The 18,857-nt window shown below is 38.0% G+C and overlaps 1 protein-coding gene across 2 annotated transcripts in view; it reads left to right on the plus strand.

Moving 5' to 3' along the window:
* The window catches only part of PTH2R (parathyroid hormone 2 receptor), an 86,604-nt gene that overhangs the window by 50,438 nt on the left and 17,309 nt on the right, over nt 1-18,857 (plus strand). For both annotated transcript variants that reach the window (XM_040476056.1, XM_040476057.1), the window contains exons 8-9: nt 7,576-7,636; nt 15,662-15,728. In XM_040476056.1, coding sequence (XP_040331990.1) covers nt 7,576-7,636; nt 15,662-15,728 — 128 coding nt within the window. The remainder of the gene's footprint in view (nt 1-7,575; nt 7,637-15,661; nt 15,729-18,857) is intronic.

Here is an 18,857-nt window from a genome sequence, read left to right on the forward strand (position 1 = left end):
TAATCGACTGAACCACCCAGGCGTCCTTCAATTGCTGTTTTAATATTCAGATTATGAGGTGCTTGGCATTGGAAAAAAATTAACTAGGTGGTTCAAGATTACATTTGAAGGGCTTTTTTTTTTCCTTGTCCAAAATAAGAATATTTCTTTGCTTGTTTTGCCTTAATATTGTTTTAACATTTGAAAATGTGAAGTAAGGAATATTGAATTTCCTGCTAGTTAAGGAATAAGATTTAAGAAAGCAAAGGGTCTATTTACTATAAAATTTCATTTATTATGAAATGATTGTTGTGAATAAAGTTTTATTTCTGAAGGCAGCTTGTCTGTTTTAAAGCTCTCCCTTTGACTAGCAGTTACTAAAAATAAAAAAAAGATGCCATTTTATTTTTTTAGAGTACTTTGGAAATTTCCTCAATAGTGTTTGGCAGTTTGCCTTCAAATCAAAATTACATCTGTGTACGTACATAATTACTAGAAGTTGGTAAAGGTGTTGATAGAAAACATTTGTCTGAGTTACATTTTATATTTTGGATTTCAACACCACTGGTCACACATAATAAATTCTTTTTTCTCTGTTTACTTATTGGTTTGATGGTTAACTCCCCTATTAACTCTTATTTGGTCAGGGGCACCTAGGTGGCTCAGTTGGTTAAGCCTCCAACTATGGCTCAGATCAACATCTTGCAGTTTGTAAATTTGAGCCCCGTGTCGGGCTCTGTGCTGACAGCTCAGAGCCTGGAGCCTGCTTGGGATTCTGTGTCTCCCTCTGTGCCCCTCTCCCTCTCACTCATGCTCTGTCTTTGTCTCTGTCTCTGTCTCTCTCCAAAATAAATAAACATTAAAAAATTTTAAAAAAACAGAATTTTAAAAAACAGTCCAGTGAGCTTCCATGCAAGTATGAATTTCATACCTTCCTTTACAACTCTTATTCAATTGTCCACAAGAACTTTGACATTGGAATTATACCTACAGTAGAGAAGCATCATTACTTGAAATCTTCTTTTTATCAAATGGTTTAAGAACAAACATGAAATCAAGTAGGCTTCACATGGAAACTTTCTTTGAAAAGCATTTTACATGGATATGTCATGTGCACTTAACCACAGTCTGAAACACTAATAACCAATCGTTATAGAATTACAGTTCTCCACTTAGTCTACCTTCTGACTCTCTTTGCAACTCCATTAAAAAAAATGCTCTAACCCTCAAAATGCTCTCCTCATTGTCACTCGTCTTGCTTGTTCAATAATATATAATAAAAAAAATGCTCTAGTCTAGGGCATATATAATTATAGGTGTATATTTTAAAAATCTCTCTCCAATACTTAAATGCAGTTACCATTTAATGAAGTAAATGACTAAGACCATTTAAGTGATAGACTATTTTTCCCTTAGTGCTGACAGTCTGATTGGAAAATATCATTTTTATTTCTGACTCATTTTTCTAAATTCCTATAAGAAAAACAATGATCAACAACATTATAGCTGCTTTGCAGGATCCTTGGCTGGAAATAGTTTAGAGTGAATCCAATTTTGTGCTTTCTTCCACTGATGTGACTTATGAGCTTCATTAGAGAAGAGAACTTGCTTGGATTCCTATGTTACTCATTGGACCCAGTCATTATAACTTTAAGCTCTCTTCGGCTAAATAAATACTCAGAACATTATTGCTCACATTATGGTGATGTGTGCAGCTCTATCATTTACATTGATTTTGCTGATTCTTAAGAATACATTGGAAAGGAAGGAAATTACAGTCTAAAGAAGAAGAGATGCCATATCTGACCTTTAGTAAATTGAAGGCAAATGTTTAAAATAACTGTTTTTACACATCTTCATCACAAAACAAGATGTATACCAAGGAGTAAAGGCAGATTCTGATGATGACTATATTTCTTTTCTTTCAACCAACCACATTTGTAATTTTTCCTATTCCTGCTTCAGTTTTCTCATAAACTGGGCGCTTTATTCTTGGTTCCATTTTGTTCTTTCATGAATGCATTATTTTTCTATATATTTAATTCTATATTGAAAAGGTATCAGTCTTATTCATTCATCCTTATTGAATGTAGTCATTTACCTCTATAGTAGCAACCATTCTTTTTTTAAAATTTTTTTTAATGTTTATTTATTTTTGAGAGAAAGAGACAGAGCATGAGGGGGAGAGGGACCGAGAGAGAGGGAGACACAGAATTGGAAGCAGGCTCCAGGTTCTGAGCTGTCAGCACAGAGCCCGATGTGGGGCTCGAACTCACGAACCGTGAGATCATGACCTGAGCTGAAGTCAGACACTCAACTGACTGAGCCACCCAGGTGGCCCTAGTAGCAACCATTCTTAATTTTCAACTGTTAGATAAGGTGCCAGGATGTACATATTATCATATAAGATCACCTATCCTGGTTCTACCAATTAGTCATGTCTCTTTTGCCAAGCTTTCATGTAGAATATTTTCATATTCTGTATTCTCTGAAAATAATCAGGAGAATAGTCTGTATAAGCTGATGTCAATTCAGCAAATATTTTTTGATTATCCAGTTGGCAGTAAATATAATTGAAATACAGAGATATGTCGTAAAGACTACACAAGAAACATGCAGTCTGACCAGTAGGTCATTTTGTTTTGTGTTTGCCTGTTCTTATCAGATGTATTATATTCAAAATATTTGATCTATAAGACCTGTTCTCCACAAAAATTATTTTTGTAGTCAAATGATACCTTTACACAATTAAAAATCTAGAAATGCCATTTCTCCCATCCTTCATGATTTTTAATTCCCTTATTATTTCTACTGAAGATTGTCTTAAAATTACATTTAACAGAGTCAATAAAAGATCTATATTTTAGCCTTACCTTATGTAAGGTACAGAACAAGGTTTTCAGATGTAATTTGAAGTTTTACTCCTAACCATTTAAAATTACAGGCGCCTGGGTGGCTCAGTTGGTTAAGCTTCCGCCTTCAGCTCAGTGCACAATCTCATGGTTTGTGAGTTCAAGCCCCACGTCGGGCTCTGTACTGGCAGCTTAGAGTCTGGAGCCTGCTTCGGATTCTATGTCTCCCTCTCTCTGTCTCTGCTCCTCCCTGGTGCTCTCTCTCTCTCTCTCTCTCTCTCAGAAATGGGTAAACATTAAAAAAAATTAAAATTATGTGGATGATTCCCTCTTTAAAAGAAAACAAATTATAGTCAAGTTTAGATTTCCGTACATAGCGATTATGTAGGTTTATCTCAGTGGGTTCACCTGGTTTTAAGATTTCACCTCATTTCCACCAGTTTGATCTACAGTTTCTGCCCACTGGCAATATTTAATTCAGTAAGCATATTTTCTTTTTTATTGTAACTCTTTTATTTCAGACTGTCCTTTCCTGCAGTACATTACTGCATTTTTTGGGTTATAATAAAATATATTTTTATATATATTTAGTAATAGTATATATATATTTTAATTTTGTTTAAATGTTTTTATTTATTTTTGAGAGAGAGAGATAGAGCATGAGCAGGGGAAGGGCAGAGAGAGAGGGAGACACAGAATCTGAAGCAGGCTCCAGGCTCTGAGCTGTCACCACAGAGCCTGACATGGGGCTCGAACTCACGATCTGTGAGATCATGACCTGAGGTGAAGTCGGACGCTTCACCGACTGAGCCACCCAGGCGCCCCAATAATAAAATATACTTAAAAAAAAATTCTTCTGTTTCCTGTAGCAATTCCATCTCAGGAGGAGGTAGCTCTTCTAAAGTTTCAGAAGTAGACACTCTTCCTTGTAACAATGGAAGACTTTCAAAGGTTTTGCAGTTTTCCTGACAAAAAGATGTGCTCATTCAGTATTGGCTTCAAATCTCCTCAGAGTTGAGAACGATTCTGCCAAAATCATAATGGAGCCACTTCTAAGTTCCTTAAAGAGATAGATAGGCAATGGAAATGGAATTCCAGCATTCTGTGGTGGGTAGAGCGGGAACTGGAGGTATAGCCTGGAACTTCATGTCTGAGCAGTCAATATGTTGACTAGATTCCCTGGGGAATCAAGATTTCTGGTTATTAAGATATTGTGTGTCTATAGCTATTCCAGGAATCCCATGTCACGATGGGTCTCTAATTTTTAGAACTAACTTTACACTTTATGATCAACCTATTTTACTATTGTAAAATAGTACTGGCACCACAGGAGGAGAATAAGGATGAGGCAGGGCTTTATGAAGCCTATGAAGTATCCAAAACGAGATGAAACTCCATAGACCAAGACGAGAAGATCCTATTTACTGCCTTTGGCTTCAAAGCCTCCCTGTTTTATGTGTGGACTGCTGCCCAAGTTTTTATTTGAAGAAAGGTTTTAATTGCCTAAGCATTTTTGACTACTGTTAATTAATCCCAAACTTCATTTTAGTTTTTTAATTTTCTTATTATTAAATTTTTTAAAATTTTTATTTGTTTTTGAGGGACAGAGACAGAATGTGAGTGGGGGAGAGACAGAGAGAGAGAGGGAGACACAGAATCCAAAGCAGGCTCCAGGCTCTGAGCTCTCAGCACAGAGCCTGATGCAGGGCTCGAACTCATGATCTGTGAGATCATGACCTGAGTGTAGTCTGTTGCCCAACTGACTGAGCCACCCAGGTGCCCCCAAAACTTCATTTTAAAGGGAAATAGTAATGGAGCCACATGAGAACCCATGTCTATTTTTTTTTTAATTTTTTAATGTTTATTTATTTATTTTGAGACAGAGAGCATGAGCAGGGGAGGGGCAGAGAGAAAGGGAGGGAGAGAGAATCATAAGCAGGCTCTGCACTGTCAGCATAGAGCCCAATGCAGGGCTTGAACTCAAGAACTGTGAGCTGAATTCAGGAACCTTGAGCTTGAACTCAAGAACCTGAGCTGAAATCAAGAGTCAGATACTCAACCTACTGACCCACCCAGGTGCCCTCCACCCCTGTGTTTACTTATTTTTAGACCAGAGATTGCTTCCCTCTCAGAGTCACTGATTTATACTGACATTTTATGAAGATTACTCAGCTCTCAAGGTAAATGTATATATTGAGTAACATTTGAATTTACAGTAAATTTACTTAAATTGGCATTCAGACTCAAAATAACATCTGAATTTCAAGCATTTTCCTCTATACTTGTGTGTTCCCAATTATGTAATGATGTGATACCAAGATTGGTAATCAAAAATCCTTAAATCCCCAAAATGGTTTCAATTCTTTTTTCCTCCATGGTTGCCTCTGTGCTAGCATTGTGAGTGAGAGTCTTCCAAGAGGATGAGAAAGTAATTTCATGAAGACATAGTGTCTGATAGAAGATATTTGTTATAATGATCATCTAAAGCAGATTTCCAGGTCAATCGTCCTTGATCGATGTGTATAGAACATTATTCAGGAAATTGCTTGATTGGGAGATTGTAAAGGAAGCAAAAGATAAAGACCTGTAAATGAGAAAATGTGAAAATTCTGATCAAAGGCAGACACTTTTTTAAAATAGCCAAGGCAGCAGAACAGTAAAGAGAGCTATGTCAGGGCTCTTTGAACCACCCTGGCAGAAGGGGCCAGGCTGTCTTCATTACACAGCATCATTCTTGTTTCCTCCTCAGGGTGCTGACTGATAACTGAAGTTATGTTATTGATTTTGCATCTCCCTACAGAATATGCCTCAGAAAAATGGGAATATTGTTGATCTGTTTATTGTTTTATTTTCTGAAAGTAGAATAATCCTTGACACATACATGGGCACTTAATAAATGCTTACTGGGTGGATGGTTGGAAGGATGGTTGGATGGATGGATGGATAGGTAGATGAGTAGATAGATGGATGGAGAGATAGATAAAATATGTGAACTGAACCTAAGAAATAATCAGAATTGGGTAGATCTATTTTTTTTTGTTTATTTATTTTTGAGAAAGAGATAAAGAGACAGAGTGTGAGCAGGGGAGGGACAGAGAGAGAGAGATGGAGACATAGAATCCCAAGCAGGCTCCAGGCTCTGAACTGTCAGCACAGAGCCTGACGCAGAGCTCGAACTTGCCAACCATGAGATCATGAGCTGAGCTGAAGTTGGAAGCTTAACCGACTGAGCCACCCAGGTGCCTCCTGGGTAGATCTATTTTGATAAAAACAATTTTCTGGAACATAGAATTTGAAATTTAGATGTTGTATGCAAGCAATAAATAAAATTGGAATATGGAGTTATAAAATTAAATAACCACACAGTCAGGCTGCGGTGCTGAGGTTAAATTCAATGAGATGATCAGCAGGGAGGCCAAAACTTTCTCTATTACAGGGCACCATCTTATTTTCACTTTTAATGGCATTTTTCTTCATCTGAACCTATTCTTTTTCACTTTTTTGCTAAAAAGGAAAACTCAAAAAATTACAAATGTGTTTTTTTTTTTTAATTTTTTTTTTCAACGTTTATTTATTTTGGGGACAGAGAGAGACAGAGCATGAACGGGGGAGGGGCAGAGAGAGAGGGAGACACAGAATCGGAAACAGGCTCCGGGCTCTGAGCCATCAGCCCAGAGCCCGACGCGGGGCTTGAACTCACGGAGCGCGAGATGGTGACCTGGCTGAAGTCGGACGCTTAACCGACTGCGCCACCCAGGCGCCCACAAATGTGTTATTAAAAGTAAAGAATTTAATATTGTGTTTAATAAAAATGTCTTAAGTTAGATTAAAACTTTTTCTCTCCCCTTGTAAAGTGCTTCCTAACTTCTGCAATGTTTTCATTATGCTCTGTCTTTCCTTTCTTCAAACCACTTTCATAAATTCCACAGAATGAGAAGCTGTCCATCCAAGCCTTTGGTCCTGTTTTGTCATGTTCCATAAAAGTTATGGTTTGTGATTTTTCTTGTGATGTCAGAGTCTAATCAACTATAACATGGACTGAACAGTCAGCCTTTACTGTGGGCACACTTTATACACTTATGGAAAGTGAGTGTAATAGATTTGACATTGCAAGCTCACGAGGTGTTTATCATTTATGAAGGACACATATTTTAGCACTCAAAGCCTCAAAGAAACATAGGGTTCACCCTTCGCTATGGTCTTAATGCATACATATGCTTGTCTTGAGCCAACATGAACCCCCCTCAAAAGAAGAGGCTACACAGATTAAAACTTCCTAGTATAGCTTCTCTAATGGCTTGCACATTTAGAATGGCAAAGCTCTAATTTTTTACAATAATAGCCTCCCTGTAGCATCTCATGAAGTCTGTGGCTTCATTCCTCCGTGAAGGCTTGTAGCTATCAGTTTGGCAAGAATCAAAGTCCAAAGCTCCAACTGCTACCTGCTTCTGACTCCAGGAACTTCTCCCCATATGGCTTGATCCTACATCCCTCAAGGGGACATTGGGCCAACCTTCAAATCTTCACACTCTCAGGGGCAAATGACAGCAATGTACCTGGCTCATTTCTCAGGGGGGTCAAGAGGAAAACTAAGAAGAATTTTGTGTTGATATACCCATATTTTTTCATGTCTATTTTCCTCTCTCAACTTTTAGTAGTATATTTTTATGTGTGCTGGGTATGAGATGAAAAATTCCTTTAATCTTAAAGCAAGTATGGTCCCTGAATCCCTTTTTGATTACAGGGTTCCCGGCAGCATTTGTTGCAGCCTGGGCTGTGGCGCGAGCAACTCTGGCTGACGCAAGGTGAGTGAAAAAGAAGAGGTAAAGAGAGAGCCTAAAATTTCCTAAGACTCAGTCTTCCTGCCTGGAATTTACACTGGCTGCTGTTGTGGACCACATTTCCTTTTATGGACATCATGTAGGAAATTACGTTGGTGGAATTATAGCCTTTGATACATTACCAGCAAGCTATCCATCCCAGAGGTCTTGGGACAGAAAGACTCACAGACCAGATTAGGATGCTTGACCTCTCTGGTTTGTAATATCATTTTAAAACATATTGTAAGAATTCAAGGGGAAGGAGATAGGTAAGTTAACATGCTTAAGATAATGGTGCAAGCATGTGGAAGGATCGCACCACATGAGTCATGGGATAGGCAATATTCAGATCTCCTCTCTCAATTTGTCCATGTCAGCCGTCCCCACTTGATGGTGTGGTTTTGAAGACCAGAGATGTGGTTGCAGCAAGGAGACCCACAGACAGAAGGTGCCCTGGGCCAATGACACACAATTGCTTTCTCGTATTGATGAGAAGAAAGTATACTTGTTCATAGTTATAGCTGGCCAGTTAGCCTGCTAAACAGCTTTGGGTTTTATTTGTGTTCCTTGGGCAAAAAATACATGGGCACGGGTTTCACTAATCAGTGGTGGAATTAAGATGTCAAAGATATTGAGCACTTCCTGTCTATCAGGGGTATTTTGTGTCTCATATATATGGTGTATCATGAATATATAGTGCCCAGTTATACTTATGTTTAACATGCATGGGCTCCACTTATTACATACTTATCTCTATTTGATGCAAACTATGGGTTTCATCCAACCCGTTTGGGTTTTTTTGGTCTTTTATAGCATAATGAAATGTTTTCAAAAAATAAATGCACATTGGAAGTGATTCACTAGGATTACCAAGTAGCCTGGGGCTAATTTGAAGTAGAATATTATTATTATTATTATTATTATTATTATTATTTAATGTTTATTTGAGAGAGAGAGAGAGAGAGAGAGAGAGAGAGAGAGTGCGAGTGCATGAGGGAGGGGCAGAGAGACAGGAAGACAGAGGATCTGAAGCAGGCTATGTGCTGACAGCAGTGAGCCCAATGTGGAACTTGAACTCATGAACTATGAGATCGTGACTTGAGCTGAATGAAGTCCAATGCTTAATCAACTGAGCCATGCAGGTGCCCCTGAAGTAGCATTTTAAAGTACAGTGCAGTGATGGTGAATGATGGTAAAAGACCTTATTTTTAGACTTACACAGACCTGAGTTCAAATCTTGGTTTAGCTGCTGTTAGCTTCAAGACCATGGGAAACACACATGACCTCTTTGTACACCCGTTTCTTAATATAAAACAGAGATAATAATGTATACATGACATTAATACAGACAAAACGCTTAGCACAGCCTGGTAGCTGACAGGCACTAAATGCAGACATAATGAGGAAGGGTTCAGGTGCAGGTAACTCACAGGCCTGTTCTACTACTTGTTGGTCTGTGACAACAGATCTACTACCTGGCCTCTCTCATCAATGAAGTGCAGGTAAAATGAATATTACTCTTCACGGCATTGTTGTAAGATTGAATGGGAATGTATGTAAAATACCTATAGTTTTGGAATAGAGTTTGGAATAGTAAGTACTAAATACTTATTAGCAAGTATTATTCCCTTATTTCATTAATTTATACCTATATGTAATGTCTGACCAAAAATAATGTTTTTGTTATGTTATCCCATTAGAAAGCAGGACTTATGTTTTCATTAATCCTAACTGATGGTATTTATCCTATCAAGCCAGCGGAGCCTTGATTCTGCTAAAGTTAGAGCTTAAAAATGAGGCTGGAGAAGAGATGGGGGCCACATCTTCCAGATCTTTATAGGTTACATTAGGATGGTTGTTTTCTTTTTTTTTCCTTTCAGTGACAATGACAACAGATTTGCATTTTATAAAGATCATTACCAGCATGAAAGGAAAAATGGGAGAAAAGTAATAATAAAGATGACAGCTAGCATTTTTTAAAAAAATTATTTACTTATTTTGAGGGGAGTGGGGAGAGGGGCAGAGAGAGAGAGGGAGAGAGAGAATCCTAAGCAGTTTCCATGTTAGGGTGAGCCCAACGCAGGGCTCGATCTCACAAATCGTGACATCATGACACGAGCTGAAATCAGCAGTCAGATGCTTAACTGACTGAGCCACCTAGGCACTCCAGTAGCTAGCATTTTTGAATGATACCCACATTCCAGGCACTTTCTAAGGGTTCTGTAACTATTAGTTTAATTGAACTTCATAACAACTCTATGAGACTGAGGCCAGAATAGTTGTACCCAACATTGCACAGCCACAAGTGGTAGAGAAGGAATTTGTCTAGACCGTCGGGCTCCAGAGGCTCTCAATAAATACCATGAGCAGAGTAGATGTTTCTTTTAAGACTAGTGGTATTTTTATTTTCTGTGGGGGAGGAGTGTTGTAGAGGGATTCCTTTTACATTATCACTGACAGCTGCTCACCCTTCAGTTGCTTCAACACCTCTGGTAATGAGGGATGCAGAGGGGACAATGCCCATTGTACCCTGGGCAGTTTTTCATGCCTTCATTATATCTGCGTTTTGTCCTTCTACCACTTGTAGTTCTATTCTCTAAATCAGAAATAATTCATCGCCTATGATGGACTTTTTAATAGTTCACATTTTTTTGCAAGGTATGAGCTCATGCTGGGGCATCGGTGTTATATGTAAACATACAGAGCTATTTACTAGCACGTGTTTCTCTCATTCACATGATGCGATTAAATCTACATTTCATGGGGCGCCTGGGTGGCGCAGTCGGTTAAGCGTCCGACTTCAGCCAGGTCACCATCTCGCGCTCCGTGAGTTCGAGCCCCGCGTCGGGCTCTGGGCTGATGGCTCAGAGCCTGGAGCCTGTTTCCGATTCTGTGTCTCCCTCTCTCTCTGCCCCTCCCCCGTTCATGCTCTGTCTCTCTCTGTCCCAAAAATAAATAAATAAACGTTGGAAAAAAAAAATTAAAAAAAAAATCTACATTTCATGGTGTTCAGAAAGGAAAACCATAACTACAAGTAGTCTGCAACTTCAGTATGTTTGAACTCACTATCCCACCATGTAAAATCTTCCTTATCAAATTCCTGTAGCATTTTGTATGTATATTCTGTTATTTTCCCTTTCTTACATACTATCTTATTTCTCTTGATGTGCATGTATAACTGTCAGATTTGAAAAAAAAAAACCTATGAATTACAAATGGGTAGGAGTGAATGTCTCTGTTTTATAATAGAGAACTCTTCAATGCTTGCTGATCAGTTGTTATGGATCTATTTGGCCACTTTCCTCCATTTGCTAAGTGTCCCTTGAGCAAGATAAAGTCTGACTCGATGCAAACTGTGAGTTACCAGGAGATGCATTTTCTCGTCCGTTTGTTAATTGTGGCCATTTCCCTTAGCCTCAGACTTCCCATTTGTAAAATGAAAATATTCTTGGTGATGAGTAAGGTTGTGAGTCTGCAGGGGGTAGATTTGAAAATCAGATGAGAGCCCGTTTATGAAAGGGCTTTGCAAACTCCAACTTCTATGCAAACATTAAATTTGCTAATAATTGAGGGTTAATGTTATCAGCATTATCATTATTGCTATATGTATACGATGATACTGGAAATGTCAAAGAAAACTTACAGTGTCTGCTATTTGATTTCTTGCGGGGTGGGTTGAGTCAGTAAAGAGGTACTAAATAATGCTAAATAATTTTACCCTGAGATGTGTAACCATATAAATTAGATTCGGAATTTTAGAGAAAATATATCCTAAGGTATTTTTTCGTTCAATCCTCTCATTTGAGAGATGAATAAAATGCCTCCCAGAGACATCAGGTTACATCTCCAAAACCTACGGTCAGCCTGTAGCAATTTTGACTCATTCATCGGTTCAACAGATATTCCAAGCCTTGAGCATAGAAAGCAAGCAAAAATATTCACAATGCATTTTATATTGAATTAGATAATTAGTTTTCTTAGCGATCTTTTATACTTTCTTGAAAATCATAAACTGAATCATACACCATTAGCAGTCATATGTATTTTTTTTTAAGAAAAAAAGAATTATACATCTATTGTTTTTGAGGCAAAACATCCTTTAGGTACACAATATTTCAAAAAGTACAACTGATACTGAATATTGCTCTGAAACAGTTGAATTAATGCCAAAAAATTAAATATAAGTTAGATCATGTGACTCCTCTGTGCAAAACATTTATTCCTGCCTTACTCAGAATAAAATTTTGAATTTTATAGTGTCCTGATCTGAACGTGATAATTGGGTTAAGGGGTCATTTTATATTTATTTTGCATATAAAATAAAACTGTATTATCACATACATAGCATGATTTCAAAGTTGCCTAACTTGATTTTTCATGAAATTCAGCTTGTCTCTGGATAGAAAGTTTTTGTGGGTTTTCTTGAGGGTAATCTCACCTACAGAGAGTGCTCTGCCACAAAGTTCAGCTTTGGAGCCAGCTTGGGGCATCCTCAAAGGATGAATGGGATCTCTGCTCCTGTCTCTAATATTTGAGATTCTTCTTTTTTCTAATCTGGCCTTCCAAAGCTAGAACTCTGATTTTCTCTGTAGCCTTGCCTATTAGAGGTAAGCCGACCAGACTCAGTTTTGGAAGATCCTCTAAATGCTACTGAATACACAAAAGAAGTCTTACAGCTCTAAAATTCTATCAAGTTATTTGGCTAAGCTAGGGTAAGAAAATTGAGTAGTTTTGATTGGACAAATGAGCTTAAAAAGTGAGTATATTTGTTTCTCTTTCTTTTTACTTAATGAAAGCAACCCCCCCCCCCCCCCATTAGCTACCTTATTACCTTCTCCCTGCTCATTCAAAGGAGATGAGATGCCAACAGGCAAGGTGGGACCCAGTGGTGCAAAGAACCAAGAAAGATAGCTTCTACCATTTCGAAGAAATCTGCATGGTTCCCAGGGCTTCTGCACTTCCCCTGCTCTTGTCACATTGTGAGTTGTGGGTACAATGTGGTGTTCGGTCAGCACAACTCCCTGGATCTGTTCTGGCAGAACAGTGCCTCTCCTATTCCCGGTTCTGGCTCCAGGAAGTCCTAGTTCCTAGTTTCTAGTCAGACCCTTGTGCCTCATGCTCACTACTCAGAATTGCATTTTTAGTTACATTCATTTCCGCATTTTTGAGAGTGTTAAAATTTAATTTGTGAAGTCTGAACAGAGGGTAGTTTCTGAGCCATGTTAACAAACACAGCATGAGCTGGGACATTGAGGAATGAATGAATGAAAAGCAAGGATTAATAGTGTTTTCTTAAAAAAAAAAATCTGACATCTCAGTTGCCTTTCATATCAAAGGGTGAATTTGAAACTTTGACATTGAAAATTATCAAAGTCAAGTTTTTCCTGTTTCTAGAGGTAGCTGGTTTTGACCTAGTTCCAAATAGAAGTATTTTATAGAGCTGCAATTGTACAACTGAACTGAAGTGTGTTAGGAGACACCGTGATGAAATGTCATTGAGGCAAAGAAAGAAGATTGTGGAGATATTACCAAAAGTCAAAGCAAAAAGAAAATTTACAGAATTCAAGAACTTTGCAGCTAGTGAATCAGTGTTCAATTTATATTCATACAATATATGCCACTTTCCATTTAGTAGGAAGCGTTTTTCGGGTAGCGTGATAGACATTCTGCACAACTCAGTCACGCTTATCTTTCCTGTATGGTTGAATAACGTGAAAAATACATGCATGCAAATAATGCTAGGAAAGGTTTCATAATGTGCGAGTGCAAAATCTCCCTGTCTTTGATTTCCATGTTATTCAAGCTTCAAGTCCATTGATTCTGCAGATTGCAGTGTATCAGGGTCAGGATTATACTTTGGTCTTGGGGTCTAGTTGATTCTACTGTGGTATATCTTTCTAATGGAATGCTGTGCTACTGAGCTGTCTTGGTACCGATAGGAAAAGAAATAAAAAATGTACTGTTAAAAGGAAAGAGCCAGTTGCAGAACAGAGTATACGTTGCACTTTTCATAGGGTAGGGGAAAATAAGATATAATGTTTGGATTTGAATATGCATAAGAAAACACTAGAAACATATACAATAAAGTAATAAAAGATGTGATGTATACGGAGAGAGATGGGCAGAGGAAAATAGGAAGATCAGAAGAACTGAGATGTCTCAATGGCTGTCTTTTCATATAGTTTGATTTTTCAAATGGGAATGTATCACCTGTATGAAAATGTTAAAATTTAAAACTATATGGTCATTACATATATACTGAAAATGTTTTACCTTCAAGAGGTAGTTGAAATTGCTTTGTATTATCCATAACTTATTCATTAATTTAAAAGTGACTTTTTGATAAGTTTATCATCTAGAATTAAAAAAATTATCCTTATATCCTTAATATTTTTTATACAATTTCATTTATTGTCCCTACAACTGATGCTAGGTTTTGTCTAAGGAGAGAAAACCCAAGAAAGAAGCTTTTAGTTATGTATCTTTAATGTATAAAAACTGTTTAAAGTGCTACATTAAAGTTTCATGCAGAATTAGTTTTTCTCAACACTGTTCCATTTATTCCAATTTCACCCAATCCCAAACCAGCCTGGGTGAGACTGAGTGAACTTACTTTCGATTCAATTCAATCCAAAAATATTTGTCAACTACCTACATGCTCCATATTATTATAGGCACTTATACTACATCAGAAAATAAGAAAAACGTTCCCTGTTCATGTAGAAACTAAATTCTAGTTGGGATGGCAGTTGAGCAGAAGATAAACATAACAAATAGGTAAATCATATAGTGTTTTTATTAAGTACTGCTAAAAACAAGCTTTTTACAGTCAAAGATAAAATCATGGATTTTATGCTAATGTAAAATGAGCGTTGTCAAAGATCTTTAATTCACTAATTAATGAGGGAACGAGTAAGATGTTATAACTGGTTCAAAGAAGAAATATAGGAATCACACGCTTATATTTAGCAAAATGAACACTGAATAAATTTATAAATACATGCAAAAATTCAGTCTTCATAAGGCAATAATCAATCATATTCCACCAAACACAACTAGTTTTCATTTCTATGTATAAAAATCACTTGCTTCTAGTTTTCTAACGCATATCTGTCAACAAGGATCATTTGCATTACTGTCAGTTTTTAATGTTTATTTTTGAAAGAGAAAGAGCATGAGCAGGGGAGAGACAGAGAGAGAGGGAGACACAGAATTCAAAGCAGGCTCCAGGCTCTGAGCTGTCAGCACAGAGCCCAGCTTGGGACTCGGACTCACGAACTGCGAGAGCCGGTAACGTGAGCCAAAGTTGGATGCTTAACTGATTGAGCCACCCACTGTCAGCTTTTTATTGCATTTCGATGGATAAGAATGATTCACATTATTGTCAGTATTCTACAGCATGTGGAGTTACAGAATTGCTGGAACTTTCGGAAGTGAGAAGACTTTCTCATTCCAGTGATAAGAAAATGAAGTATCAGGTGTACCACATTTAGAAGACAATAATTTTTTGTGGTTCTGGAACTGTGGTTTTGACTCTTGTTGATATAAAATTAAACAATATTTATAATGCTCCACAGTTCATCGTATGGAAACCAAGACCCATTACACATTTTTTCACTAGTTTGGGTATTTAATGAGATGTGTGTGTGTGTGTGTGTGTCTACTTATCTTTCAATCAAAAGCTTGGGACGGGGGGCGGGGGTGCGCCTGGGTGGCTCAGTTGGTTAAACATCCAACTTTGGCTCAGCTCATGATCTCACAGTTGGTGAGTTCAAGCCCCACATCAGGCTCTATGCTGATAACTCAGAGCCTGGAGCCTGCTTCAGATTTGTGTCTCCCTCTCTCTCTCTGCCCCTCCCCTGCTTGCATTCTGTCTCTCCCTCTCAAAAATAAATAAACATTAAAAAAAAAGCTTGGGACAGGAATGTTCAGTAAAACTTAAAATGCTACTTGGTTCTCACTGCCTATTTGCTTGTCAATTTATTCATGAAAATTCTTTTCATATCTCAGATGCTGGGAACTTAGTGCTGGAAACATCAAGTGGATTTATCAAGCTCCAATCTTAGCAGCTATCGGGGTGAGTGTAAAAAGCCTGTGTAGTAGAAAGAAAGGAATAGGATGCATAATTAAGTTGCTGCTAAAACTGAGAGAGAGTGTGTCTGTCTCTTCTACAAAGGTTTAGGAGACTCGCACATTATAGCAATAGCTGTTGGGAGAGTCTGGGCTAGGATCATACCAGTACTTGTGGCTGATGCTGAGATCTATGCAGAAAGCACAGACCTTGCTTTAATCAGCTAGCACATGGTTAAATTCCAGGGCTTCAAGATATCTGTGACCATTTACATGTTCAAGGAGTTGGAAGGTCCTAAAACTCTTCTTTCTTTACATCTGTTATATTATAGCTCCACTTTACTGTTCTGATCACCTGGTAGTAAGTAGGTCAGGAGGAGAGGACAAATAGTGGGAGAACAGAGGAATTACTGGGAGAAAGAAAAATGATAGGATGCTTCATTATAAAGCATTGACTAAACCTCTTCCTTGGCATAATGTCTTCCAGTAGTTAAGAGGATGCTATGTGGAGACATATTCCACAGAACCCTGTCTGATATGTAATAGAAAAAGACTGGAGTAGGCAATGTGTATTGCATGGACCTTATCTGCCTATAATATTTCACGGGTGTATTATATCTGTGTTGTGAAAGAAAACAAAGTTACACTTCTTTGTGTCTGACAAAACTCACCAAAATGTTTACTCTTGACTTTCCTTGAAGGCTTTATCGCTTCTCTGTGGTTTGATGAAGAAATTATACCATCTCATGTTTCTTGTGTTAATTCAAGATTATAAACATCTTAATACAATGACTTATGTTCCCATATTAACTGTGAAATCATTTGAAAGTAATGTAGGAGTCTAATTCTTAATGATTTTCTTTTTTTTGTCTTTCTTTGTTCTCCAGTTTCTTACTTTTCTCATTTTGTTTTCTGTAGCACAATGCATCACCCAGTTTGTCATTATGTTGCCACACTGGATACAGAGGGACAGCTATTAATGGGACTGAGGTTTTGTAGTATTTATCCAGACTCAGAGAAAAGCTTGTTTATCTCATAGGAAAAATGCAGAAAGAAAAATAGAAAAGATTGAAAAGGACTCTTCATTTCAAAAGCCCATTGGTGTAAGTGCTTATGGGGGAAATAAAATGTAGAACACTTTTAGAGAAGCCGGTTTGTATCCTTGAGAAAACAGCATATTAGCAAAGTAGAACAGATTCTATGTCATAGGAGAAGCTATAAACGGACTGTGGGTAAATGAATGAATGACTTACATTTATAAACTCTTATCATTTAATTTTAATTTTAATGAAGGGCTGCTTTCTTAGTCTGGGGATAAACCACCCCATCAAACCATTTGGTGATAAACTATATCCCTGGGGGAACATGAATGAAGTTAAAGATACAAGTTCACTTTATGAAGTAAGGTCTGGTGTTTACCACTCTGATTTCCCTTTTATCCTCTAATACTCTATCCTCATCTGTGCTTCCCCACCTTTCATTTTCTTTCCTCCTAGTTCCTCCTCTACTGGGTTCGCTCATCCATCACTTACCATCCTCTTTTTAAGGGGTCTTCTTACTTTTAGTGTCTTCGGTGCTTTGTACTAGAATTGTGAAATAAGATATAATTAAACATTATATGAAAATGTAGGTGAGTTTAAGAACATCAAGTGTGAGTTTTCATTTGCTGGAAAGAAAAGACCTGTGAAAAGTCTAAGAGATCCTCGCAAAATTAATAACTGAAGCAGAGGACAGTGGAGAAAAGTAAATCATAGGACATCTTCCATTGAAACCGTTGATTTAAAATTTTTAAAATGTTTATTTATATTTTAGAGAGAGAAAGAGAGAGAGAGAGCGCACAAGCAGGGGAGGGGCAGAGACAGAGGGAGATGCAGAATCCAAAACAGGCTCCAGGCTGTCAGCACAGAGCCTGACCAGGGGCTCCAACTCACAAACTGTGAGATCATGACCTGATCTGGGAACGCTTAACTGACTGGGACAAAGTGGGATGCCTAACCAACTGAGCCACCCAGGCACCCCCCAAACCATTGATTTTTTAGCCAAAGCTTTGTGTTTTTGTGTTTGTTTGTTTGCAGATCTTAGTTACATTGTCAACATGGATGAGAAGTTTATTTGCTGAGGTTTCTAAACTGAAAAGTAAAACAGTAAAGTTAGGTGATTATGGAGGTTCTTAGAAGATTCCCCATTGGGGAAAGAGAGCTAGAAATGATGGTACACTCAATGCATTTTGAAGAAAACTTAGGGGGAAGCCACTTTCATATTCTCGAACTAAAATTATGACAGCTCCAAAGCAAGAATTCTTAAATGTTTTTCCAATATCACAACACCCATTTTTTCTCATGAATCAGAGAAGATTCAAGAGAAGCTTTGTGTTCTTTGAGCGACCATTTTGTTTTAGTATTACAATTCAGTTATCACAGTTCCCTTTAAGATCCTCTCATTTCACTGTAGAACCAGTCTGTAAGGAAAGAGGTGTGCCTGAACCTTGTCCTCGTGTTCTGAGTGATAAGGCTCCCTCCTCTCAGCTCCTCAGTGTCCTGAAGCTGGGAAGCATGACAAATAACAGCAAACACTGCACAGTGCTTACCTTGCAGTGGGCACTGTTTTAAGTGCTTTATTTACATAGATTTATCTAATCTTCTAGAAGAGGAAACTGCCCGAGGTCACACAGCTAGTAAGTGATGGAGTAAGTGGCTAGTAAGTGGGGATTCTAACTTCAGGCCCACTGTCTCTACCCAATGAACTCCTTGCACGTATAATAAAATCTAACGTTGCTGATAGTCTAGAGAAGCCCCTGGTCACTCGTGCCTGCACCATTTACATGCAGTACCTCAGCCACATTGTTTTCCTTTCAGATCCTTGAACTTGTCCACCTCTGCCTCCTCAGGGCTTTCCCACATTCTGCTCTGTACCCCTGGAAGGTGGGGATGTGCTTTCTTCCGTTCCTCACTTTAAATGCCACTTCTTCATTGTGGCCTCCTTGATGCCTCCAGTCTAAATTAGGTCACACCTGTCATAACCCACAGAGCAAGGTGAGGTTTTTTTCCTTCTCAAGATCATCACAATGTATGAAGCTCCTAATTGTTGAGCGTCCATCCTGCCCTCTAAGCTACAAGGATTATGTGATCAAGAACCA

The sequence above is a fragment of the Herpailurus yagouaroundi genome, unplaced genomic scaffold (genome assembly GCF_014898765.1).
Source record: "Herpailurus yagouaroundi ecotype Mexico unplaced genomic scaffold, PumYag 140, whole genome shotgun sequence".
NCBI classification, from domain to species: Eukaryota; Metazoa; Chordata; class Mammalia; order Carnivora; family Felidae; genus Herpailurus; species Herpailurus yagouaroundi.